General features: G+C 44.5%; 1 protein-coding gene across 2 annotated transcripts in view; it reads left to right on the top strand.

The window, feature by feature from the left end:
- CPEB4 (cytoplasmic polyadenylation element binding protein 4) overlaps nucleotides 1-27,897 on the top strand; it is a 260,218-nt gene that overhangs the window by 99,105 nt on the left and 133,216 nt on the right. For both annotated transcript variants that reach the window (XM_085618091.1, XM_085618090.1), the window contains exon 3: nucleotides 11,202-11,252. In XM_085618091.1, the coding sequence (XP_085474217.1) occupies nucleotides 11,202-11,252 (51 nt within the window). The remainder of the gene's footprint in view (nucleotides 1-11,201; nucleotides 11,253-27,897) is intronic.

The following is a 27,897-nucleotide window of genomic DNA, read 5'->3' on the forward strand; positions in this document are numbered from 1 at the left end:
GGCCAGACACAATGTTTTGGATGCTGCATAGTAGCAATATTTATTAACTCACCCACCCCTTTCTCCAACTTCCAACACTTTATTTTTGTGCATGGTAACATTGTGCATGGAAAGGTATTTTGTCCAAATAATTGAGCAGGCTCACGGTGTGCGAACCTGTTTTATGCTTCAGCCATCTTAAAATGAGTATGTGCATCTTAATAATTAGAGTGGTATCTGAAAGAAACACGTTAGTTAGATTCCTTACCTTAGAATATCCCCAGGCGTCAGGCTGGATCCGGAAAGATTTTTCGTCAGCAATACCCTTGCGCGTCGCTAGGTGTCTTTCGCTCCGCGTCCTTCATCGGCGTCGTGAATGCTGGGATGACGTCATGGGAGTACTTAGACGCCGCCCTCGCGCGCTGACGTCAGTTCTTCTTTTTTCCGCGCCAGTAAGCGCAGATCTGGGAAGAGCATACCCTTTAGTCACTTTTTGACTAAACTTTTTGAACTTTTTTGATTCTCTTTCGAGTCGACCTCGACTTCTGGTGCTGGTAGGGATGCCAGGTTTCAAGCCGTGCGAAGCCGGTCACCGACTGATGTCGGTTACGGATCACCACCGTCGATGTCTCTACTGCCTTGGGGCCGACCCTGACTGCCGGGCCTTGACCTCGAAAGCTAGGCGGGAGCGGTCCCGCAAGCTCCTCGAGATCCGGCAGTCGGCTCCGTGCCATTTAAGGCCCCGGTCGAGGAGGAGGTCGAGGGATCGGTCGCTGAGCCACAGCCATCACCGCTCGTCTGGTTCGAAGTCCTCGCATTCAGGTAAGTCGAGGCACAGTAAGAAGTCAAAGAGGCGACATCGCTCTTCTGACTCCCCTCACCGGTCACGTGACTCGGCTGAGGGTTCGGGTGGCACCACCCGCGCGGCTCCGTCGGAGACGCAGGAGTCTCATCCGGCCCCATACCCTCCGGTCCCTGGGCCTAATGCGACTCCGGGCAAGATCCGGGACTTCCTCGTGGCCATGAGGAGTCTCGCTCTGCCGTCAAGGCCTGCCGGCGCGCCTTCGGGCCCCGCCAGTCCGACTGGAAGGCCTAGCGAGCCGGCAGCTCCGGCGCCGTCGTCTACTTCGGTCCCGACGCCGCAGGCCCCTGTGGGATCCAGGCCTGGATCCCGATCGACGCCGGTTGACCTTACGACCCCTCCACCGTCGCCGACCCCGGCACCGTCTTTGGACGACGTCGTCCCCATTTTCGGGTCCGGCGTCGGAGCGGCGCCGTCTCTGGCGCCGTCTCTGGCGCTGATGGATGAGCAAATCATCTACCGCCTGGCTCCGACCATCTAGCCTGTCTACCAGGAGTTGGATGACAGGGACGACTGGGAGGGGTCTGAGGACCCTCTGGCACAGCAGTGCCAGTTTGATCAGGACTGGGCAGAAGAGCTGGGGGATGCCAGTGGTCTCGACACCTCCCCTGACACTGGCTTCATCTCTCCTCCCTCAGTGGCTACGGATGAGGGTGCTACCTATTCTGTGGTGCTGCGCAGGGCTGCCGAAGCCCTTCATCTGGAGCTCCCTGCAGTGGCCGTGAGGACTAACCTCCTCACTGATCGCTTCAACTGCCAGTAAACTATTCGGAGCCTCTACTGCAGGTCAATGAAGCACTGACTGACGTTCTGATGGGCACCTGGTCCAAGCCCTCCACAGTCACTTCTGTGGACCGGAACGTGGCCCGGCGCCACCGCCCTGCACCGGGCGACCCCAGCTTTGTCGGTGCACCCCACCCCTGAGAGCCTGGTTATCCAGGCCTCTACGTCCCAGACCGCCTTCCCGTCCGCTCCTGCGGATCGGGAATCCAAAAGGTTGGAATAGTTTGGGAAGAAGCTGTTTTCCTCCCTTAGTTTGGGGTTGCGGTCTATCAACACCGCGTGCCTTTTGGACCGTTACACCCACTCCTTGTGGGATACGGTGGCGGACGTGCTGCCCCAGTGTCCGGAGGAGGCCATGACACGACTCGCCCAGGCTCTCGCTGGGGGGCGGGATGCAGCACGGTACTCAATTCGATGTGTGCTTGACACCACGGACTCGCTGGGTAGGGCAATTGCGACGATGGTGGCGATTTGTCCCCACGCCTGGCTGAGATCCACAAATTTCTCCGGGGATGACCAGAGCACCCTCATGGACATGCCCTTCGATGGCCGTCGCCTTTTTGGCGACAAAGCAGATAGTGTGCTGGAGCGGTTTAAGGACTCCAGGGCTACGGCCAAGTCCTTGGGCCACTCGGCCCGCACCCGCAAACTTCTGCTTTTCGCCCCTTTCGTGGCCAATGAAGGGGCGCCCCCACACGTCCGTCTAGCCACAGGCCTCAGAACCAGCCTCAGCGCGGTCGCGGATGTGGATTCCGCCGAGGCGGAGCAGGGGTACAGAGAGCCTATCAGCCCACATCTGCCCCAGCAGCATCTGCCTCAAAGCCTTCCTAGTCTGACGTTTCAGGCCCATTCCACGCCAGTGGGAGGCAGGGTTTGGCATCACCTGCCCCACTGGCGTACCATCACGTCGGACAGGTGGGTGCTGCAAATCGTCCGAATGGGCTGCTCCCTCCCCTTCGAGGCGACCCCCCTCCAGCCATACCGCTGCAGTCTCACCGCATGTCGGGGGATCACTTGGAACTTGTGCAGGTGGAAGTTACGACCCTCTTGGCCAAGGGGGCCATCGAGTGTGTTCCTTGCCCAGAAGTAGGTCGGGTTTGTTATTCCCACTACTTTATGGTTCCCAAGAAGGGCAAAGGGGGCCTACGCCCTATCGTGGACCTCAGGAGCGTCAACGCCTTTCTCCGGAAGGAGAAGTTAAAGATGCTCACCTTAGTTCAGGTTCTGGCTGCCCTAGACCCCGGAGACTGGATGGTAGCGTTGGACTTGCAGGATGCATACTTTCACATCCCCGTCCTGCCGGCCCACCGGCGTTTCCTGCGGTTCACTGTAGGCCACGAGTAATTTCAGTTTACCGTGCTCCCCTTCAGCCTCACTAGTGCCCCTCGGGTGTTCACGAAAGTGATGGCGGTGGTCGCAGCTCATCTGCGCAGATTAGGGGTTCCAGTCTTCCCCTATCTCGACAACTGGTTGTTGAAGGCGGACTCGCCCCAGGCAGTCGTCTCCCACCTCCAGACTATGGCCGACCTCCTGCATTTGCTAGGGTTCTCCATCAACGTGCCGAAGTCGCATCCGAGTCCCTCCCAGAAGCTCCTTTTCATCGGAGCGGTTCTGGACTCGGTGCAGTTTCGGGTCTATCCTCCGGAACAGCGGGTTTGGGATATTCAGGCTCTGATTCCGATCTTTCAGCCTTTGTCCCGCGTTTCGGTCAGGTTGGTGCTGCGGCTGCTGGGTCTGATGGCCTCCTGCATCCTGCTGGTACATCACACCAGGTGGAGGATGCGGGCTCTGCAGTGGGACGTGAAGTTTCAGTTGGCTCAACATCGGGGCAACCTGTCCGACCACGTCCTGATCTCGGAGGGCACTGCAAGACAGTTGCAGTGGTGGCTCACGGACCGTGATTGGGTCAGTGGCAGATCCCTCTCCCTACCCCAACCGGAGCACGTAGCGGTGACGGATGCATCCCTCCTGGGATAGGGGGGCCACATGGGAGAGGCGGAGATCAGAGGCCTCTGGTTTCTGGCAGAGTCCCCCGACTCCATATCAACCTATTGGAGCTGCGGCCGATCTGGCTTGTACTGAAGGCATTCCTTTCTTCTGTTCGGGGAAGTTTAGTGCAGGTGTTCACGGACAACACCACCGCCATGTGGTATTGCAACAAACAGGGCGGGGTGGGGTCGGGACCCTTTGTCAGGAGGCTCTGCGCCTCTGGACATAGCGGGAAAATCAGGGCATCACCCTGGTGGTTCAACACCTGGCGGGCTCTCTGTACACCAGAGCGGACAAACTCAGCCGCCGGTGCATGATGGATCACGAATGGCGTCTGAACTCGGACGTGGCGCCAGGCCTCTTTCGGCAGTGGGGAGAGCCTTGGTTAGATCTATTCGCCACCGAAGAGAATGCGCAATGTCATCAGTTCTGTGCGTTGGAATTTCCAAGGCGACACTCGCTCAAAGGCGCTTTTCGTCGCGAGTGGAGTTGCGGTCTGTTGTACGCCTTTCCGCCTATACCACTTATGCCCAGAGTGCTGAAGATCAGGTGCGACAGGCCCCAAGTCATCCTTGTGGCTCCGGATTGGGCACAAAGATACTGGTATCCCGAGCTACTCAGTCTATCAATCGATCCTCCGATTCGACTGCCTCTTCAGGAGGACCTTCTGTTGCAGCAGCAGGGGACGGTCCTCCACCCGAACCTGTCCAGCCTCCACCTCCATGCGTGGAGATTGAGTGGCAACAGTTGATGCCATTTGACTTGCCTCCTGAAGTCTATGATGTCATTCTGGCAGCCAGGCATCCCTCCACTATAACGGTATACGCCTGCAGGTGGAATAAATTTGTGGCATGGTGCACAGCAAAGGATGTGGGTCCCCTTTCTGCCCCTCTTTCAGAAGTTCTCCTCTTTCTTCTTTCCCTGGCCCAGCAGGGCTCTGCTCTGGGCACCCTCAAGGGATATCTTTCAGCTGTTTCTGCCTTCTTACGGCTTCCTGATCAGCCTTCTCTTTTCAAGTCCCCTGTTGTTGCTCGATTCTTTAAAGGCATTACTCATATGTTTCCTCCTGTCCCTTTCGTAATGCCTCAGTGGGATTTGAACCTGTTGTTGACCTATCTGATGTGCGCTCCTTTTGAGCCACTTCATAATTGTCCTCTTCGTCTAATGACGCTTAAGACTGCTTTCCTGGTTGCCATCACTTCTGCCAGACGGGTGAGTGAGCTCCAGGCTCTTTCTTCTAAGCCTCCTTTCCTCTGTCCATCCGGACAAGGTTGTTCTCAGGACTCGTCCTTCCTTTCTCCCTAAGGTGGTAACTGCCTTTCACATCGGCCAGTCTGTTACATTGCCCACCTTCTTTCCGCCTCCGCATCCCTCGAAAGAGGAAGAGAGGCTCCACCATCTGGACCCAAAACGAGCGCTGTCCTTCTATCTGGACCGCACAAAACCGTTCCAGGTGAACAACCAACTCTTTGTTGGCTACGTGGGCACTAAGAAGGGGCGGGCAGTGCACATGCGAACCATCTCTCGGTGGGTTGTTTTGTGCATTAAGGCCTGTTATTCCTTGGCTAAGAAGGAACCTCCTGTGGGGCTGAGGGCCCATTCCACTCGGGCCACAGCGGCTGCTACTGCCCTGGGACGGGGAGTCCCTCTGCAGGACATTTGTCAGGCAGCAACGTGGGCCTTGCTGCACACGTTTGCCAAGCATTATTGCCTCGACAGCCAAGTCCGGAGAGACGGCTTCTTTGGCCGTTCCGTTCTCCAGGACTTCCTGGTGTGATCTTGGTTCGCAGACCCGCCACCGGGGTTGGTATTGCTGGGGTATCTATTCTAAGGTAAGGAATCTAACGTGTTTCTTTCAGATGAACAAGTTACTTGCCTTCGGTAACGATAGATCTGTAAGAAACATTAGTTAGTTCCTTACCGCCCCACCCATCCTCCCCGCTCTGCAAACTGACATCTAGGGTTAAGGTCATCCCTTTCAGGGCCCTAGATTCATGGCACCAGTGTCGGTTTCTTGCATGGCTCTGCGTTCCTGCCGCGGAAAGCTATGTACAAGAACTGACGTCAGCGCGCGAGGGCGGCGTCTATGTACTCTGACGTCATCCCGGCGATCACGACACTGACGCGGAGCCGCAGACGACGCCTAGCGACATGCAAGGGTATTGCTGACGAAAAATCTTTCCGGATCCAGCCTGACGCCTGGGGATATTCTAAGGTAAGGAATCTAACTAACTAATGTTTCTTTAAGGTATATCGTTACCGAAGGTAAGTAACTTGTTATTTATGACCATAATGAATACCTGAATTTTTATTATTTAGCTAGAACGTAATGCACTTGCATGTCAACAACTGTGCAAGGGGGATCATCCCTTAGTGTACTGTGTAGATTCGGCATACTGTATGTTCTTTAGCTGGTTATGTTTTGTTTGTTGGCTTCATTTGAATCAGTAAATGGTGTAAAAAAACACAGCATTTTGAGGCCCCTGCTTTCCTCTTAGCAGAATGTTTTTACTTAGTGTGGCTCTATTGCACCAGTTGATGAGTTTTGTGATGTTTTAAAGCATGTGGGCGAAGAGAAGAGAATTTCCTCTTATGGTCACAGCGACTTTGTTCCATCGACATGCCATCCCCAAGCACACTTGCCTTTCCTGCCCACTTTTAACACCACAGCATACTGCCTTCTTTCGCTCGCATCATTTTTGTTTAGCATTTTTTTTGCCTTATTGCCTCCTATCCCTTTGTCAACTTCATGAGTAATTACAAATAAACATGCTTTGCATACATACCCTTTACAGGGCTATCTGGTGACATTGCCACCCACCTCTTCTCTCATGAGTTGGCATGAACTGCTCATCTGCTGCCGTCTTTTGCATATGAAAAGGTTGTGTTTTTATTTCACAGCACATATGAATTGATTATCAGAGTACATACATGAAATACACCTCGGTTGAAATGAGACCCTTAGAACGTCTGTTCCAGTTATATTCTATATCATAGTTCTGTTTTTGGGCATAAGGGCCTTAATTTGACTGGCAATCTTGGAGCGGAACGCCACGCCTCCGCCACGCTCTGCAACCACCAAAGCCATAAAAAACTGCCCGCCAGAGTACTACTTTTAAAGTCTCTGGCGGGCAGTTCTTTGGCTGTGCCTTTCAAAAAGACCCTGTAATGGGAGTGTCAAAGATCGTTCCTGCAGGGCACCGCCATGGAAAGTGTGGTGGTGAGGCAACTCATAATATGCTTTGTGGGGGCTCAGCAGCCCCGCCAAGCATATTGCGGCCTCAAGACCACCGCAACACTGCCAGGTAACTCTGACCCTTGGCAGCTGTGGTAGTGGTAATGCGGTCCGACCACCCAAGTTGTAATGGGGCGGTCAGACCGGCAGTGTCCGCACAGCTACCTTGGCTACTGCAGTCAGATGGACCGCCGTAGTCCTAATAAGGCCCTAAGTGTCCTGTTTACTTTAAGATACCTTCTGACACCAGCACTAAGATTGGTTAGGACATAACTGACTTCACTTTCTCATTGTCTTGCAACATTAGTATCCTCTCCCTGATTGTGTCACCCTTCCTTCCACATTGCGGTGTCCAGTTGTCTTGTGACTTGAGTGTGCCCCCTGCCTCTCTCTTGTAACATCAGTGCCTGCTCCATTTTTCTCATGGCATTTCCAAAATATTTGATCTTTTCCCATCCCTACCCTGAAACATGGTAAATTAATGCCAAACTTAGATGGGCTAAAAAAGACTCCATGGCTGTTTCACAAACACTGATATGTTGTGTTTTACACTGTTTCTTGAAAATCAAAACAGTCAGTGAAAGAGTTTAAACCTTAAAATATTGAACAAACATCTTGGTACTCAGTGAAGAATTGCAGGGAATGACAAAAGAATTAAGAGTAAAAAAAAAAGGATTTTAATTTGCATTGTATATGGAGCTAGTTTTTAGCAAATTGCAACTCCACACATGGAAAACTCGAGGCCTTTTCAAACATCAGTAGGTTTATTGGTGGATGGGAAGGAAGAGTTGATGAATTATTTACCAACCCTCCTAGATTTTATGTTCAGGTGTATCCTAAGAGCCTGGTTGATAGGCAACCCAAGTTAAAGTAACATTCATTTCTCCATTTCACAGTCATTACACTAGATTGTTAATGTAACTGTCCAATATCTAAATCGCATTTAAGACTTGTAGACTAGAATAGTAAATCGCCTTAGTTTAGTGCCCAACTTCCATTAAAGGCTTATGTGTCCAAAAGCAAGCAATAGACCGATTAATATCCATCATTCCCTTGCTGAGACCAATTAGTGAGGTAGGAAAGAAGCCATGTTTTTTTCCCCTAAGTTGAAGGTGACTTAAAAACTAAGGATTACTAGGTTTGACTTTCAATTTGCTCATAGCCCCATTTTCTTTTCTTTTATGTATTTTTATATATTCATACTTAATTGCATTTATTTATATACGTATAAGATATATTATTAGTTTATCTATACAGTGTTCACTTTCCCAATCTAATATGAATGATGTTTGATGATACTCCTAGCGTTTAAGTAGTTTACACCAAGCACTGATAAATGTTATATAAAATATTTAAATAAGTGTTCAAAGTTGAGTGGACACAATATAAATCCTGTCTAGTGGAAGTGAATTGATTTGCCCGGAATTGCATAATTTCAGTTGAGGCTTACAGTAGGAATTAAAACTCTGATCTCTTGGTTTTGTGATCTGGAGTGCAAAAACTATTTGCTGGAAAAAAGCAGGTGACCAAATATATGTCCTTGATTGAGTGCCATTTGTCAATCTCAGCAGCTTTTTCTGACATAACTTTTTATCTATAGTTACATGGTTATCGCTCCCAGATTCTCCTGTCTGGGATATCTGTAAAACATAGAGTGGGATAAAATGAACCCATAATGGCACTTTCCACCAAACAGAGTAGAATTCAATAGAAAAAATATCCACAAGAAACTATCCCGGGACTCCGAGATCCCTTGAATGGCAACAGTTGCTTGAGTGTCAGTTTCAACAGTGACTACACTTAATTGGAGGGAGGTCTTCATGAGGGTATTTTAACTGTCTGTAGCAGCTACGCATGAAATCACTGAGGAAATTAGTGGGGTGCTAGTGGGCTGCAAGTGTATCTACTAGCCTAGGTAGAAATACTGGTGTGGCCTTCATTGTAGAGTCCATTTTGAGCTGAGGGTCTTATTTTCAGTGCAGCCTCAACATTGCAAAGACGTGAAAAAAATTGGTGCTAATTTGGCGAGCACTGCTATGATGGAAGCTCATGTCAGTATGAAACTAATTTTAGTTTTGTCCTATATTGTTTATCTCTGCGGAAAAGCACTGTTTTGGACGTGCACATGCAGCACATTGCTTTGGCCCTAAACTACATTTCCAGAGTTTATGAATAGCATTGCTCTTTGAATGCAGCATTCATAGGTTTTGACTTGTATCCACTCACCACAAACTGCTGATGCTCCTTTTTGTTTCCATTGAAATGCATGTGAAGGGTCACAGCATGAAAAGGGTCATTTTTGACCCAAGAACATTGTTGAATGCTGATCTTTAGCCAAAAGGACGATTGAAGCAGAGGTGGGTTGGCGTTTATTTTCAGTCCCTACTGTTGGCAGAAGAATCCCTTTTCACGTACTGGGCACATTTAAGAAACATGTTATTCCGTTTATAAAAAAAAAATACCTCACGACTCCAGTACTATGCAAATTATCAGTTGTTTGCATCGGATTCTGAACATGCATGTTATTGTACTGTTCTACCATAAATTCCCTTTGAAGCAGCACTCTTCAAAGTCCCTTCACAAATTCCTACAGTTGTACATCTCCCTCCTTTCTTGTCACTGATTCTAGAGCTGTAGACAGTAGTTGCTTGTCTTTGGCTCATTGATAAACAGGACGTTGTTACGGTTTTGAGGTGGAATATACAATTTTTGCCTTTACGGCTTGTGACCATGTTCTTTGATGCATTTAGAAGTAGCCACTAAGGTCAGTGGGGCTGCTTGTGTCTGTACATCTGACATGGCTTGTTGTACGGTCACTGCACAAACTACTAACCCATAGTCTTCTGTCTTGTACGCCTATTGATATTCTCATTTTCTTGTTAGTAGCTTTCAGGTGTATTTTTTTTATTTATTATTATTATGGAAAGCCGCCTTTCCTACCTATCCACACATGATCATAGACTATGAAGTAACTTCAACTGAATGAAACAGCGAGGCAGTGACATTCTCATTTGTTTTAACACAAAGGATGTGCCTTTGCAACTGTGTAGTACTCACTAATGGCTAATAGTGCAAGCAGCAACATCTTCCTCATTCGCATACCTTTCTGTGCTCGCGCTATAGTGACTCAACAGTATCTTAAATATGTTTACCCAAATATTTGAGGCTGCCTGTGTCCTGATCTACTTCAGAGTTGAGGCTGCACTGGTTCCTGCTATAGAAATCTTCTTTCTTCAGATTGTGGACACCTATTAATTAGTTACACTTGTAACCCAGCCACTGAAATAATTCGAATATTAGATTCTGTCACTGCGGCATTTAGTGGGTTTGTTACACTTGCCACGTGATCCAGCATTTACTGCATAGTTTTTCCTGAAAGCATGTTTTTAATTCAAATCAAGGCAGGAAAGAACGAATTGTTCTTGGTCACAAAAATGTTATGTTAAACTGTTCAGGCAATTTTTGTTCAGGTCAAATGCACTGTTATGAAATAGTTCTTTGAAGAGGGAACTTGAAGCGCCGAAGAATTCCAAGCATTTTGCTTCTGGACTTTTAAAGTGCATTGTCTTAAATTCTAATATGGCAGTGAGATACGGAAATAAAATCGAATGTACAATACCATTCTGCAGACGTTTCTCTATGAAAAAGGGGCTTTTATATCTGCTGTGATGTCAACATAGGCTAAATGCCTAACTGGGAAGCACAGAATAAAAGATGGAAACAAACTTGAAAAATAAAAAGGTGTGCGCATTTCGCCATGTTTGCTTCTGTGTGCACCTTTTTATATATTCTACACAAACCATTTTACTGAATGAGGTGGAAAGGACAGTGTAAATAAAATGGCTATCCTGTCATTCCATGCTACAGAAAATCATTAATTGGAGGGGAGTACGCTTTTGAAAAGAATTTCCTGAATGTGTCGTACTTACGAACCATATAGCATTTGATCCCTTTTTTGATAGACGTGTTACAGTGTCAAAACAGCCAGGTAATCTAACAGAATTTGCTTTAATCACATAATATGCCTTACATTGTACGTTACCTTTTGGTGAAAATTGCACATCCTTTGCTGCAAAATTTATTCAACTCTGGTGTATTTTGGACCTCAATTGAAGAACATTCCAGTAGCGCTGCTTGTACCTAATCTTCAACTATTGGTTGATCTTGTCTTATTAAAAATATCAAAGTTGGTTTTTGAGGTATATCATGGTGTCCCAGCACTAGATTGTTGATTTTATTATCAGTGATATAGATTTTATAGTCTTGATAAATTAATTTGTACTTGTATGCAACATCATCTTCAGGAGACTGCAGGAGCTTGCGCTTTTAATAAAATCCTTTTTACCTTTTCAGGCCGCCTAAACTACTCTCATCCTGGGTCTGATAACCCTCTTCCAGTTACTGGTAAGTGCTGTTTTTGACATACTTGGATTTAAACATTTTTTTTTTTTTTTACTCTAAATGAAACGTGTCAGAGAGAGCCTTGTGCCACATTTATCCTATGTAATACGATGTCCTAGTATGTGTCTCCTCTTGCCTTTAAGTTGGGTCGTGTAGTGTTTTAGAGCATTCTCTTTGACACAGAAAATATAATTTCTTGTCCAAACTATGAGGCTGCTGAACGCTCTTCTGTGCAACTCACCGGTTTCGCTTTTCATTAAAGTCTGTTTATGTATTTCTATGAGATATAAAATTGCTCTAATAGTATCAATGTCTAGGACAAGTGTTGATTAAAGATATTTGTGTAGTATATTTGTGAATGCACCCTGTGAAAAAGTGACCTCGAGACTAAAAATGCCAGAACAAAAAGATCCAGGAATGAGAGTGGGCAGAAATTGACTGGGTGACTGGTGGTAAACTAAAGGTTTGGCACGAAAGAAGATTTTGAGAGATGGCTGTGAAAGAGAAGTATCTTCTTCCAAAGAAATACTGCTCAAAGCACGTTGATTACTCCGGTTATGTTGCTTGGCTTTGGAAACCTCATCATTAATACATACATTAAACCAGATATAGGGTAAATATCCACATCCATACAGGCCACCCGGAACAGTTGTCACAAATCCTTACCCGTGTCTGATGCTGTGGTCAAGCTACACTGTGTGACCGTTTTTTACGGTAGGGTTCCTGCAACAAACAAGCCAAGTTCTTGGTGCAATCTCATCATTGTTTTGGCCATGTAGGCAAATGCTCTTTGAAGTGAGGATTCTTGTAAAACGATGTTTCTTGATTTACAGGAGTCACCAAAAGGCAGCTTTCCAAGTACCTGATACTTCAGAAAATCCAGCCTGTTAACTCCAGGTTCTTTCTGCTTCAGAAAAGAGCTATTTGTTTACTTAGACTTCCGATCTACTCGTACCAACCCATCCTTCTAGCTTCAACTATCAAACTGTTAGACGTCCATAAATGTAGGAAAGGACACGTTGCACATCTGAATGCCAGGTCTACTCTGCGATTTTAGGTTGATTGAGAGTAGCAGTTTGATCATACTCCTGCACTATTTATAACTTACTGTTAAAAAAATGTACTAGCAAAAATCTTTCATTTACATTGATTATTTTATATCCCTCATTTTGGCTATTTTTCTGGACTTAATAAATATTTTTTTTCTAGGTTTTTGAGGGACGTTCACATGTTGCTTTTGTAGTAAATAACTAATGTTTGAAAGCAAGCCAAATGTTTTGTGCATTTGCCACAAAACAGTCATGTTGAGACACTACACAGCAGTTTGAGGTAGATTTTATTACAATAGCAGATTATCGTTAAAAGTTCTGTATTCTCTCCCATATTGGGCACTTCATTGACGCATTAGGAGGAATTCTTAGGCCTTCAGAGCTACTTACTGTGTGATCGATGCACTTGTATTCTGTAGGCATCACCCACTGATTTCAAACCAAAGTTCGAGCTTTCTGTCATCGTTCATCACCTGTTTGCTTCTTGCTTTAAACTGCCACCATTGGGGTTTGTTGATGATCTGCTTATACAGACCCAGAACCGAAGGAAGCCAATGTAAGGATAAGGAAAAGTAGCACACTTCACTCTGGTTCTCCCTGTTCACAAGATGCATTTATTAACAACATGTACGACGGTCTATGGCTCGGTAATTGCTACTAGTGTGAGTTGATTTTCCATGTTGAGAAATGCGGGCTGAAGAGTGTCGGGTTTGTAAGGAGAAGGTAGGTTGTGCAATGAGGCAGGCACATGTTGGATATACCAATTGTCCCCAGTCATTTATAAAGGACCAGGATTGGTACTGGAGTGTTGCTTTTCATTTTCTAAGGATACTTATGGCACTGTGATTGGATGTTTTCTTTCTTGGAACAAGCTATATATTGAAATGCTTTTTTGGAAGACAAGACACTGTACACTTTTGTTCCAGAAGATAATTATTTTAAATGTTCAAGGTATTGTTTGGAATAGTAAAACCATGCATCTGCAAAATACATCTAGGTGGTGGTTGACCAAGGGGTTACAGGAATGTTTTCATACCATTGCGCTTTACCTCATAATGTTCTGCAGCATTGGCTTGTAGTTCACAAAGCACATTGTTATGAGACCTTTTGTTCCGATTACTGCGTTTGGTAAAATTAGGCGTTGTAATATGGCGATCAATTCTTGCAAGTGTTTCCATTTTGTTGGAAAAGCAGTTCGATCAGGGAGCTGCGAGCAAATATGGTAGTTAATGAATTTCTTCGTGGGTGCTAGACATTCCTTGCGTCGTGTAGATGCACCCACAACTCTGCTTAATAATAAACTTCTTTATTCGGTTTTTACAAAGTGTAAAACCATAAAAGATACATTTCACAAGAAAAAATACAAATATACAATAAAAATGATAATCATGGCAAAAAGTTACACAGGTCCAAAGTCAGGTATTTTACAGAAAGCAATTCTTATGATTCCGGTAACATTTTGTCTTACAGATTTTTCCTGTGTTTTACAATGCTTTTTAGGAAATTGAGAACACAATAACAGACCAGTTCAGATTCTAGCAGTTGGAGACGTAACATGGCTGGACGACATTGTCTAAATCCCCACTGCTTTAATAAAGGAAGTAGCCAGACCCTCCTGTGTGGGTGATGGAATTTACAGAACAATATTGTGTGTAAATTTGACTGTATTGATTTTTCATCACAGGGACAGGTGGAGAGAATTAAATCCCACTTTTTTCTGTCAGGGAATGCTACTAATCTGTGAAACAGATCTAGTCTGAATCTTGTTAATAGCATTCTGTCATAGGTACTAATCTGTAATGTAAGATAGGGCTGGATGGAAAACGTGAGCTGGATCATATTGGCATGGAGAACCGAGGGTTTTGACCACTCAGATGCCAGCCTCAATGATTCTAAATGTGTCAGAGCCAGTTGTTTCAATGATCGTTTTGATACTTCGATAACATTTTTAGGTTCAAAATAATATTTCTCCAATCCAAGATCTTTGAAGAAATTTCTAATGTATCGAAGCCATTTAATTTTTGATGATTGGTCAAGGATCATTGAATCTGCAACAATTTCCTGAGTTATACTATTTTTATCAGAGGTCCATATGCGCCGCCACAGCAATAGTGGTTGGATCTTTACTAGATCCTCTAAATAGGGGATTCCGAGTTCTAAATGAGAAGCGTAGATCGAGGTACTACGTGGTGTTGCTAGCAGAAAACTGAGAAAGGTGTTTTCGACCACCTGTAGGGCACTAACATCTATGTGTCCCCAGAGTCCCGCCCCATATAGTGCAATGGCCTGGCATTTGGCTATATATATTCTTAATAGTTCCACTGGGGGCCTTTTCCCCAATCTCTGAGAGAAACTCATCAAGGAAATTATTGCTCTTTTGAGAAGATGACATCTGGCCTCTACTGCTGGTCTCCAATTAAGTTTTTCATCAATCATGATACCCAGGTAGCAGTACTGAGTGGTTAGCTCCAATTTTTGATCATTAAGATAAATATTCTTTAAACGTTTTTTCCCACTACCTGCTACCATGATAAACATTTTTTTGACATTTACTTGTAGATCCAGCCCACCCATAAAATTGACATATCTGTTCAGGGAACTTTGCAGTTCTCGCGGTGTACGTGCCAAAATGACAGCATCGTCTGCATAGAGCAAGGCGGGAATCAGGCGTTGTTTTACTCGTGGTAGGTCCTGCGCCCCCCTCAACATCGCTTCCTCTAATCCATTTGTGTATAGGGAGAAGAGGAAGGGAGCCAGGACACATCCCTGCCTGACTCCACGCTCTACTGCAAAAGGTGCTGTCAGCTCCCCTCTTGTGCCAAAGCGAACCCTTGCTGTTGCATTTGAATACAGTTCTCTTAAAAAGTCTAAAATGGGGGAATCCACCCCCATGTGGGCCAAAATCGTCCAAAGTTTTGCATGCGAGACACAGTCGAACGCAGCGGACAGGTCCACATAAACCATGTAAACTGTGTCATTCTTTGCTTGGAGATATTTGGCCACTATCATACTAAGATTAAGAGCCTGCTCTCCGGTTCCGAAGCCCTCCCGAAAACCGAATTGAAGATCTGAGACAATATCTTTCTCTTCAGCCCAGTTCCGGAGTCGCTCAAGCACGACTCTGCCAACAACCTTTCCCAAGGAGTCTAATAGGGAGATCGGACGGTAACATTTCACGTCTTGACGGTCTCCCTTTTTAAAGATAGGGACCATAATCGATTTTGTCCAAGATTTTAACAGGCCCGACTTCACTGATGCAGTGCATACTCTCGTAAGGATGGGGGACCAGAGATCTAAGTTAAATTTAAAAAAATCCACTGGAACCCCATCTGGGCCTGGGGCTTTCCCACTTTTGCTCGCTACCAAAGCCACTATAACTTCGGAAATATCGAAGTGCAGAAAAATTGGGTATACGACTGTAGGAAGTAGCAATTGTGCCCCTGTCGGTGTAGCTGTATTATTAAAGATATTAGAGAAATGAGACACCCAGATATCTTCCTCTATTGCGACTTCTATCTTTGGGCCGTCTTTATCTTGTAGGTAAGGAGTTTTAACAATTCTCCAGAAGGCAGCGCTATTGTTGGAAACGGCGCTAGAATGTAAATCACTCCAAAGTTTCTCTTTTAAGTCTTTGGTTCTTTGCCTACGTGCCCGTCGATATTGATGTCTCAAGAGTTGGATCTGAACCTGATCTCTATCGGTTTTATTTAGCGCCTCCTTTAATTTAGTTAGAGCCACAGTACAGCTATGATTAAACCATCCTTTTGTAGTTGGATTTGAGTTGTTTAAAGTTACTGTGAGAAGTTCCTTAATTTTCTCTAAAATATGTGCAAAATTATTTAGGACTTCTACATCTGTTACTCCTAAATCCAAACACTTGATTATATTTTCATATGCCTCGTTGACCAACTTGCCTGTAAATTCTTACGGATTCACTTTTCCCCATTTTAATGTATAACCATTTTGCCTTCCCATCTCAAGATTATTTTGTGCGAGGGTCTTCGCTATAGCAGCAGTTGGAGATTGACAATCGGTTACATGACATTCCATCCTTAGGGCAGAATGATCACTTAAATCGTTTGTCAAAACCTCAAACAGCCTGACTCGGGGCAACAATCCTGTTGATACGAGGATATAATCTACTGTGGTTTTATGGCCCCGCCCCACATATGTTGGTTGCAAGGAATTTGTACCTGGACTTGGTTCGTTAACGATTACAAGTTCCAGGTCTGTTAGAACATTATTCAATGCATTCCCCCCCCTGCTATGAAAAAAATGCGTCAGGGGAATGTCATTTTCGTCCACAATCCCGCAACGATTTTTCCCGACATGTGGGCATGGGTGTAGATTAAAGTCTCCTCCCCATAGAAGATGGGCTGCCCCTTTTCCCATCCTTAGTTTGTGGATTAGCCTTTCTTTAATGTTAGCGAGAACAGACAAAAATGTATCCTCTTCCAAGTTGTTGTAAAAATTGAGCAATAGGATCGTCTCTTTGTTATTTTTCAGGAGGGAGAGTAACTGAAAGTTTGGTTCATACACAACTACAGAGACTTTCAAAAAGTTAACTGTGTTTGCTATGTATGTGATCAGACCTCCCTTGGGTCTACCTACATTGGTGCTCTGGGCGGGAGTGAAAAATGTTTTATAGCCCTGTAGATGGAGTTCGGTCATAGACCATGTCTCCTGGAGACATATGATTTTCCCAGACTCCAGGAAAGTAACAGCCGTCCCATCGTTAATTTTGGAGCGGAGGCCCGCTACGTTCCAAAAGAGGATAGGTAAGTGCTGCGATTCTGTATTAACCGGGGCTTTATTTGTTATATAGGTCATTTTTTCTTTAGGGTCTGGGTAACCTGTCTTGGAGTTAGTAATTTCCGGGTTAGTCACAAGCTCATTTGTTAGATTGTTTTTACCTTGGACTTTAGTTGGCATGTTGTTGTTTCTGTCATGTCTAGTAGTCAATCGACTGATTCGAGGACGCTATACCTATTTGTCGTCGGAATACTAGACCAAAAATCACTTTGGGGTGGCTCTCTGTATACCATTCGAGAACCCCAATCCTCCCGCCCTCCTCTCCAGTGTTGTGGTCCCGATGCGTGCCAGGGGCCATCGTAGTCATAGTGGCGGGAACCCACTACTTGCCAATGGTTAGGTTGTTTCCCCTGAGGTGGAACTATTGCTTCCCAGGGGCGAACGGCATGATTTGGGATCCCTTTAACAAGACCAGAAGGGTAGAAAAAGGAGAGTCTCCTAGTTGCTATTTCCTCATTTACATTCGAGAACTCCCAGGAGCAAATATGATTTACCACTCTTGAGTCCTCAAATGTAATCAAAATACAATCTCCTGGTATAGTTTTTCTACTGTTTCCCACCCATGGGGTCCTGCGTACCATCAGAATCCTACAAGTCCAATTTACTGGTACAGGACGATTAATATTGAGCCAGTATTGTACTTTATTTTTTAATGACCACGTAGGTTCTGTATTTAGGTTATCTATTTCAGGGACGCCTGTCATTACAACCACGAAGGGAGTTGCTTCTGGGGGCAAATCCACAGCCAGTCTAGGTTCGGGAGGCTTCCTCAACTCGCTACTGTTACTATCGGGCACCACAGTTTTTTTGGGGGCTTTGTTTGTGGGCGGTATTTTTATGTTGGGCATGAGTTTTTTAGGTGCCAAGATTATCGGAGCTGATATTTCTTCTATCGGGGTGTTGTTCTGAGGCAAAGTTGTCACGAGATTTAGGGTGGATTCCACTACTCTGTTGCCGTTACGCACTTTAGAAGGAGGTAATTTTGGTGTTACTTTTACAGATAGATTTTCTAAAACTTTATGTTGTCTGTTTGCTGGCTTTTGAGGGGGCAACTTAGTTCTTTCCTTGCTACGGTCCCCTGGGCCTTGCTTAAGTTTTATATCATCTATCAGGTTCACTAGCTGTTGCTCTATCCGCGTTAGTCTTGATTCAAGTGGAGCGAGGGAAGATTTTAGGAGGGCCATAAAATTGTTAATCAGTTGTGAATTGTCAATCTCATTTCTTGTTTTACTGTGGGGTGAATGCAAAGGAATTTCTTCGCTTGTTAATTCTAGAATGTCTTGCGTAGACTGATTTATCGCTATTAGATCAGATAGATGTTCTTCATTGTGAGGTTCTATCTCTTCCCCGCTACACTGATCAGCATTTTGTCGAAGACTAGAATTTTTTAAGGTATTTTTTCGTTTCCGTATGGCACCCTCTCTCCTCCCTCTTGATTGTCTGTCTCTCTTCTTCCGGTGTTAATTGAGGAATCATGTCTGGTGTCCTCTCTAAATCTAGGCTTGTCTGGAACTCAGATAATTGGGAGGCCGATAGATCAACGTTATTTGGCAGGCTACGGCTACCCTCGCAGGGTGGCCTGCTCCCATCAGTACTAAGAGTTTCCGGGCTTTTTGCATTCCTTAGGTTTCCAATGGACGATCTTTTGGCCAATGCTAAATCCAGAGAGACCCTATCTTCTATTAGGCTGATACTCTGGTCAATAAATGTATTTGCCTTGGCTATAAAGTCGTCCATGGGGCCTAGGCATTTCCCTCCACCCCCCTTCACTTTAGTTTTTTTCCCTCTTGTTAATACCATATTTCCTAGATACCAGTGGAAAGTGGGTGAGGGTTTGAGTGTACGTATTCAATAATAGTCACACTTTTAAAACATAAATATACTCTAAAAATATAATCTAATAAAATTACATAAAGTAGTACGTACACAATTCGCACAGAGTTAGGGGCGTTAGGGGGATGGCCCGGTCCGGTCTCTTCCGTTCTCTAACGGCCCGCTCTTTGCCCGGTCTTAGCCCCGTGCTAAGACCCGCACGCGTCCCGCTAGCGCGTGAAGGCAAAATTGAGTTCTTAAGGATGTAGGAAACGATATTGGGGGAGGAGTCGGGAAGAGGACCAGGTGCAGCTGATCAGCGCCACGCGCAGCACCTTGGTCCTCGCAGTCCCGATAGCACCGGCTACTCACAGTGAACAGAGTGACCGGGTACACTCCCTCGCCGATCTTAGGCGAAATTCAACGATCCGGGCAGCGTTGAGCAAAGACACCAGTGGGACTCCAGAGATGTGGAAAGCAGAGTCTTAGTCCCTCGAAATGCGCCCGCGCAGCGGGGGCCGCGAGACGTGGAGGCAATTTCCAAACAGTTAACGGGTAAAATCCAGATAGTCACCAGGATAGGAGATAGTAAACTTCCAACCTTTCAGAAATGTGGCCTTTCAGAAATACACAAAAGGGCAATTCTACGCTCAGAGTGTCTACCAAACGAGAATCTTCTTTAGTTCTTAATCATGATATACTGCTCTTATTAGCCAAGAGAGTCTTCAAATCTGGCGACCTTGAAATGCTGCAAGTGTGTTTCCCATTTAAGGAGAGTGCGATATCCGTCCCCCTGGACCGCGCCGCTTGCCTCGTGCACTCTATTTACAGACTGTGTAAGACACGAGCCCTAATGCAAAGTGAAATCCATCAAGCCAAACTGCTGCAGCAGCATTGCAAGTCGAACATCACCCAGAAGATAATTATTTTAAATGTTCAAGATATTGTTTGGAATAGTTAAACCATGCATCTGCAAAATACATCTAGGTGGTGGTTGACCAAGGGGTTACAGGAATGTTTTCATACCATTGCGCTTTACCTCATAATATGTTTTGCAGCATTGGCTTGTAGTTCACAAAGCACATTGTTATGAGACCTTTTGTTCCGATTACTGCGTTTGGTAAAATTAGGCGTTGTAATATGGCGATCAATTCTTGCAAATGTTTCCATTTTGTTGGAAAAGCAGTTCGATCAGGGAGCTGCGAGCAAATATGGTAGTTAATGAATTTCTTCGTGGGTGCTAGACATTCCTTGCGTCGTGTAGATGCACCCACAACTCTGCTTAGAGCTGCTCCCGTTGTACAAGATGAGCAAATCGTTTTAAGCGAGTCCAACGTGGGCTTTGTTTGGATGAAAATTAAGTCATGATTGTTTTGAAGTGTTGATGTGCCTCGCCCAGAACAATCTCATGGCCCCCTGCCTTTTGTCTCAAGGATAATTAAATATGGTATTGCACAGTAATCTTTTGAGATTATTTTCCCAACAAACTACACATTTTATTTGTTTTACCATTCTGAATCATTCTAAAAAACTACAGACCCAATGAGTGTAAACTAGTCCCTCATATCTCACACTTTTGTTTACATGTATTGTTCAAGCATGAATGATTATACACCAAGTCTCCACAATGACTTCATTCTAGAGTATAGCATCTCATTCAATCCCTTAAAAGAAAAAGCATATCATCCCCTCAGTCATTACCATTATTATTCCACATAGTATACACATCCACTGATTCCATTTAACTCCAATAATCGTAATACGTCACTTCCTTCAATTGACATTGATCTGAACTTTAATCATTTTCAACGTCACCCACATAACACCCCTCAATAAAGAACAATCGCAATATCCTTTCCATGAGATCTACTACAGATTTGCACTACCTCCATATCGTAATATCAAGCAATATACATCCAGTAGTTATAACAACCCACATACTTCTATTGATGTCGATCTGTATCTCCCTTCTTGGCGTCGTTTAAACTATTATCCCGAGTGCCATCTTGGTACTATCGTAATGCGGCAAAAAATGATGGATGGAATGCTGAATGAATCAAACATTCACCCCAATCAAGAAATTTGGGTTAAATCTATCGTTCTTTTGCTCACCATGCCACCCCAGATTGGACGCAGTCATTTGCAAATCAGTCTTGACCCCGTTCCTCATGGAAACAGTTTAGCCCGAACTGACAAACTGGGTCCTCCCTGGACCGGAAACCAGCATCCTGTGACCGATTTTAGGGTAACACCCCTCTTCAGCCAGACTAGCTTAAATCCAGTGGCATAGTGAGCAAGGGACCCATGTCTGGGCATACCCATCTCTCACTAAGGACGAAAAGTGATGCGGCAACAAATGATGGAAGGAATGCTGAATGAATCAAACATTCACCATAGTCAAGAAATCTGGGTTAAATCCATCGTTCTTTTGCTCACTATGCCACCCCAGTTTGGACCCAGCCATATGCAAATAAGTCTTGACCCTGCTCCTCTTGGGAACAGTCCAGCCCGAACTGCCAAGCTTAGTCCTCCCTGGACCAGAAACAAGCGTCCTGGGACCGGGTTCATCAGGCACAGCGAGTCAGGGCCCCACATCTGGGCATCTTTGTTTTTTAAACAGGAGTGGAGGCCTCGTGGCCCCCCTTCCTGAGCCATATTAGACCCTGGGGACCCCATCCCCCAGGCACACTACTAAAATTAAAGGGGATGGAGGTTACGCGGCCCCTCTACCGGAGTCTTTTTGCCCAGTGGACCCCATGTGCCGGGCCCGCACTATTTAAAATGGGTGCCCTCGTGCCCACCCAGAGTACCCAGTGTTCACTTGTTTTGAGCCGCAGGGGGGAACTCTAGAGCCAGCTGAACCTCAGCCATTTCCTTGTGCGTGCTGTGGGAACTGGCATTGCTCACTCCCGGAATCAGTAGCTACTTATGCTGTGATCTGAAATAGATCAAAAGTCTACTCCCTGCTGCTGAAACACTTTCAAAGCTCCTGCCCGTCGGAAGCAGACTTTGTGTTTAGTCCCGCTTTTCAGAAATTTAAAAAATGCTCCTGCAAGACTAAACACAGGTTTCCCGGCCGATGCGAGAAGAGAAACAGCTATGTCCTGGGGGTGGGCTCTCCTGGACATGCTAGTGAGCCGTCTGTGGGGGACGGGGGTCCCCAACGCCAATGAAGGCTCACGCCCCTCCTCCCATATACATTAATTTCGGCCCAGGGCGTGGGCTTCTTAGGATTTGTAAGGGCTAGAGGCGGATGCTGCATGCCTTCTCCCAATAATAAAATAAAGCAACTCTGGGTTTTATCCTGCAGGAGTCCTGCGGGATTGTAACAATTTTTGCAGATTTTGTTTTTGTTTTGGGCCCTTGGCTGGTCTATCTGGGCTCCCCAACCTTGTATGTATATACCCCCATGTATGTATATATATATATATGTGTGTATGTATGTGTGTATGTTGGTTGCCAGCAACATCTTTCTCATGTTGCTGGCAGCCAGTTGGAGTGCTCGCTCCTGCAGGCGCCTGACTTTCATGGGAGCGAGATGGCCCAAGGGAAGTAAAGCTTGCTGGGCCAATCAGAACACTCAATTTTTTAACTGGACCCAAATTTACAACTATTTTTTAACCTTCATTTCTCAAAAACTACTGAATGGATTTACACCATATCACAAAAAATAACAGTCTGAGGACCAAGATCTAGCCTCTTGCCAAATTTGGTGTAAGCCCTTTCAGCAGTTTTTGCTGTAGCCTTGCCTAAAGAAGTCTGTGGAAAGTGCTTGTAGATTTTCCCTTTCGAGAAACGTTCCATGGACAAATTAGTCAAAAGGTAGCACCTTTTGGGAAAGTTTAGTGAATATATATTGTCACTTGACTAACCGGGTTAGAGTGATGCTTTGGCTGTTGAAATGAGACAAGAACGAACGTTAAATTGTTTTTTAAAAACACTGAAATACTCCAATCAGAGTTTACTCTTCACAGATTTCCTTATTACCTGCCATACTCATTAGTAATTTGAACACAAGTGTTCTTTAAATCTAATGAGTAATGTCATGAACGTCATTTAACACATTGAGTAATGTAATGTCTTAGGTCATATACAGTGCATGATCGGGACACACTTTATAGTTAATTCACTAAATTAGAACTTGTGGTTTCATCAGGTGTCCTTATATGCTATTCGCTAGTAACTCTTGTTACTATGTTATCACTGTGCAACTTATGTAAAATGTGTAACTTGCAACTCGCTGTTCCTTATGTAAAGCGCTCTGATACCTCCGGGTCTAGCCAGCGCTATATAAAACTCAAATAAAATAAATAAATAGAACTGGCATATTTTAGTGTTTTTTTAAACGTTAGTTCCTATCTCATTTCAGTACCTAACTATAGTCCTTTTAATTTTTGTTTTTTTCAGTGAAATACTATGTTGTGTTTTTTTTTTTTTATCATACTCTAAATTGTCTCAGCACCCACTCCTTCTGCACATAACTTTGCCACACTGTCGGGCCCTGTTACCAGCACCCCCCCCCTCCCCACCGGCACCCAGCCTGGGCTGCGCATGACAAAAGGATGTGCACAGTGTGAGTGTTGGCCTCAGGTTTGGGCCTCATTGCCAGGCTCTGCACCCAGCACTCTTCTGTTGGCCAAACTCTGCTGCGCACATCTCGCTGTATGCTGTTGGGGTTGAACACTGGGCCTGTGCCCAGTCGTCCACAAACATCCCACTGCGGGTGCCCAAAGTTTCTCTACTAAAGTTTTTTGTATTTTAAAATTAGCTGTTAAGTGACTGAAAAGATTGGTAGGGTGAGTTAACGGATGTGGAAAGGATATGCTGTACTTATTTAAACATCTGCTTCTTTAAATATTTTTAGCCCATTTAAAAATATATTATACCTCAAATGACACATACCTCTCCACACATTTTAGCTACTGGTGTCATACTTGGATTAACATCTAAGTGAGCCTGCTCTTTAGGAATGGCTTTAAATTCAACCGCAAAATTCGGTTCAGTGGTACTTCACATTGAATACAAAATGCTACCTCTATAGGTGTTTTTTATTTTTTAAGAACTATGTTGAAACTACAGTTGGTCACTAGGAAGTTAACTGGCAGACTGCTGCATGGGGACTGGAAGGCCATGTTTCAATCTGTTTGTCAGAATGTTTTACTAACCCGGATGAAGACGTTGGAGAACACTTAGAAAATGTGTCCCGATTATGTCTTTTTTGCAGTTTTTTTATAGCGCAAATTTGGCACAAAGCCATCAGAGTTCTTTACATGAGCGTCCGATTACATTACACATGTTCACATTTTTTTCGGCAAAGGTAGATAAAGTGATTACCCAGCATCACAGGATGTTGAGCCGATGCCGGGACTCTAACCTGGTTCCCCAGTTCCAAAGTCGACAGATCTAGCTGTTGGGCCACATCTCTTCTTAGAGCACTGACCAAAATTTCCATAACAAAAAGAACCTCCCTCATATCCATTTACTGCAGTATTCTCTGTAGGAAGAGCTTTCAAATTTACTGCTTTGAAGCCATCAGGATGTTGGCGCTCTAGATATTCATTCGAACACTGTGGTGAAACGGCAGTAAAACACTGGGGAATTCACTGATGGGCTTCTGTTGGTGTTGGAAGTGGATGATTCACTCAACATGCCAAACTTTTTTTCTGACATTGAGGAGTAATATTTTTAAGAATATAGAAAATGTGTCCTAGTTTTAACTTTCTGGAGCACTAGCCATAATTTCTATGACAAAATTAAACGCTTAGTTTCCTACATTTCTAAATTAAATGCATTCATTTTCTCTGCTTTCATTCCAGCAAGATGGCTTTCTGGTGTGCCACACTTTTTACATTAATCATAAATACGGACTGTTTGCACTCTACCTATTCGTTAGAACATTTTGGTGAAGCTGCAGTAGAACACTTGAGAATCACATGACAAACTGCTGTTGCTGTACACTTTTCATTAAAAATAACAGACTTTGTTCTCACGTGGCTGAGGAAGGTATTGCGAACTTGTAGAAAATGTGATCTCATTTTAGCTTCTGAAGCACCTCCTCTGACCTCTGTCAAAATAATGAGAAAATGTTTCTCTCACACAAGATTGAGCAAATCGCGGAATAGAATCAGTATTTTTCACAGAATTAACCTTAGAACACATGACAATTTCTAAAATTATTATGGTATCACAACCAATGGTTTACATTGATTAAATTCTGTTACCATCCTTCATGTGTGTTCCTTTTTGTGACCCTCAAAAGCAGACTTTCACTACAATGCATTTCATTTGGGACAATGCCCCTTAGTCATGTAATGGCGCCACAACATGTACCTTTTGTGCCAGCTAATCACGATGGGTCCTTCTTGGACCCCACTCCCAAATACCCATGGGGGGGTCATGGTTTTCCCACCAAGACCCCTTATGGTTTTTCATTCACTTTCAGGGTGCAGGGACAATGACCATGAGTCCGATTGTTCATGTGGCCAGCCATTCAGGACTGACCAATCCAGTTTTAAATCGATAAATCAGAACATATCTGGTCACAAAAGGTTCAGATATCACTAACTTTTTATGGTGGTTAACCACTTCATGCCCACCCAGTGAGCTTTTTAGAAGCTAATTTCTCAAACTACTGAGTGGATTACACCCAATAATGAAAGGCACACTTTCTCAAAGTTTCAACATTCTGCCAAATTTGTTTTCATTCTATTCAGCTGCTTTTCTGTATCGGAGAGAAGACTTTGCTATGAGAATTTAAAATGGGAAATTAATGTTTTGCCCTCCACACCCCAATTCCCCTATTTCTTGGCTGAACGTTTTTGGGGAAGTTTCATGCAGATTTGTAAAATGGCACCAAAGTTAAGAGCACAAAAAATGGCTTTCCTATGGAAAGTATGATTTAACTACAACTGTTCTGATACTACCTCTAGAGTTATGTATTTATACTCATTGTGTGGATGTGCTCATTGAGAAAGAACAGTGTGTTATCACACACAATAATGCTAACCAATGCCTGAAATCGATGACCCATTGCCCCATCCAGGCCTAAAAAGGGATCGGTTTCAAGATAGGTGACCCCCGTATTATATTTTCTCATGCTGCTACTAGTGTTCTGTCTGTCACAACTGAAATATGTTAATAACCACTGATGCACTAATGCTATGGTACACCTTCTCCATATCTCATTATTACTGTAGGTGTAATCTTATTAAATGACCTAGGAGTGGCTCGTGGCACCCAGGAGAAATTATACCTGCCAATACATTAATTGCAGGGTTGTCCTTTTCAGTTGTTAGCATTCATTTCACAAGGGCTGCAGTTGTTTCCTAGTCTTGTGCACTACCCATTTTCAGTTACAGGAAATTAGTTGCCACCTGTGATCCTAATGACCCTTGAAGATAGACCTCCCAATAACTTGCCAGAGTGCTGTTTTGTCCTTTGTACCAGAAAACCCTCCAGGATACCATATGTGTGGTGGCTGGTGCTCTGTACAGAGTGTGATAATGCACATAGGATTTTGGCCATTATGATGCTAACATTAGCAGCTCTGCTTTCAAACATTGATTTGCACATAGTATGGACTAGATTAAGCTTTTGAAATTATTCTTGCCTTGGACACCTCCCCCCCCCCTCCCCCCCCCCCCCGCCGCCGCCCGCCAATTGGGAGAATGGGACTGTCTACAGAAGTTGGGTATATTTGTACAGGTTTCTTCTTAATGTTCTTGTATTTCGCACAAGGATTGCCTGGCTCTTCATCAGGTTACATGAGCTAAGCAAACAATGGTGCGATTCTTGAACAGCTTAGTGAGACACAACCCCTCCTATTATGTAGCTGAATCATGCTCTCCTTTGGAATACCTTCTGCCGTTGTGCTTGTGGTCAAACTAAAGTGTATGACATTGTACTGGTAAGAAGCTTCAAAACAAGTGAAAGACTGATGAACAAACATTTCAAAGTCCATCTTTCAGTCCACGCACTTAGAAGATGTAGTGTTTCATTTTAAAGTGCCAAAATAAGTCCGTGCTTTGCAAGGTTTTATACTGTAAATTTACTTTGTAAGAGAGAGATGTATAATGAACACTTGTCAGTGATGTAAATGCGTAGGAATTGAATTTCTAGAAAGGGGTCTGACCTAAAAGTGTGATTATAATTAGATTAAAATTGAATTTTAGGGTTACCAAGCACAACAGCAAGGTTGAATTGTATGACGTAGAATATCAGCAAGCCAGCCAATGAACAGAGCTCAAGTAGTGAAAAGAAAAGGCTGCGGGGAGGTTGCTGAAATTCATCCTCTATAGCTAACCACTTTACAGTTAACACCTGTAATATTAGTCGTGTGTGTAACCCCATGCTATTTCTGATTACCGACCATAACCATGCCAAAAACCCTGCCTGTATTTCAGTTAAATGAAATAATCATTAATTACGTATTTTCCACCCGTGTCGAAGACTTATGATCTACTAGCCACTTGTAGTTAAATATTGTTTTTAGGTCCCTATGACCCGTTGTTGGTAGCATTTGACTAAATACCATGACACACATCCATTGTGGTTGGGGTGAGATAGGGCTAGCTGGTAAAATTAACAAATGTAAGCTTTATGGAGGCCTATATCTGAGGTGGCTGCTCCGCTGAGGCAATTGAATAGTTTCTTCTATTCCTCGTTGACCACAAGCTGCCAAGACTCCTGTTTTGTTGTCATTGGGACTTGGAGTGTTTTCCTTCATACAGCAATAATCTTGTTCAGACCATGAGTAGTGTGATCTGCTTCCATGTTTCACTTCCAGGCAGAGTGGCTGCATCTGGCAGTGTAGTTGGCACAGTAGTTGTTGACTGTTAAAGACAATCTGGAAAAATGTTCAAGCACAATATAAGACCTGTTTACAATGTAGGATTCACCTGAACCAATTCTGATCGATTTAATGCATTTCTTTTATAAGAACGATTGGATCCACTCTTGGGCATAACCTACAATTA

This window comes from Triturus cristatus, chromosome 7 (assembly GCF_964204655.1).
Source record: "Triturus cristatus chromosome 7, aTriCri1.1, whole genome shotgun sequence".
NCBI lineage: Eukaryota > Metazoa > Chordata > Amphibia > Caudata > Salamandridae > Triturus > Triturus cristatus.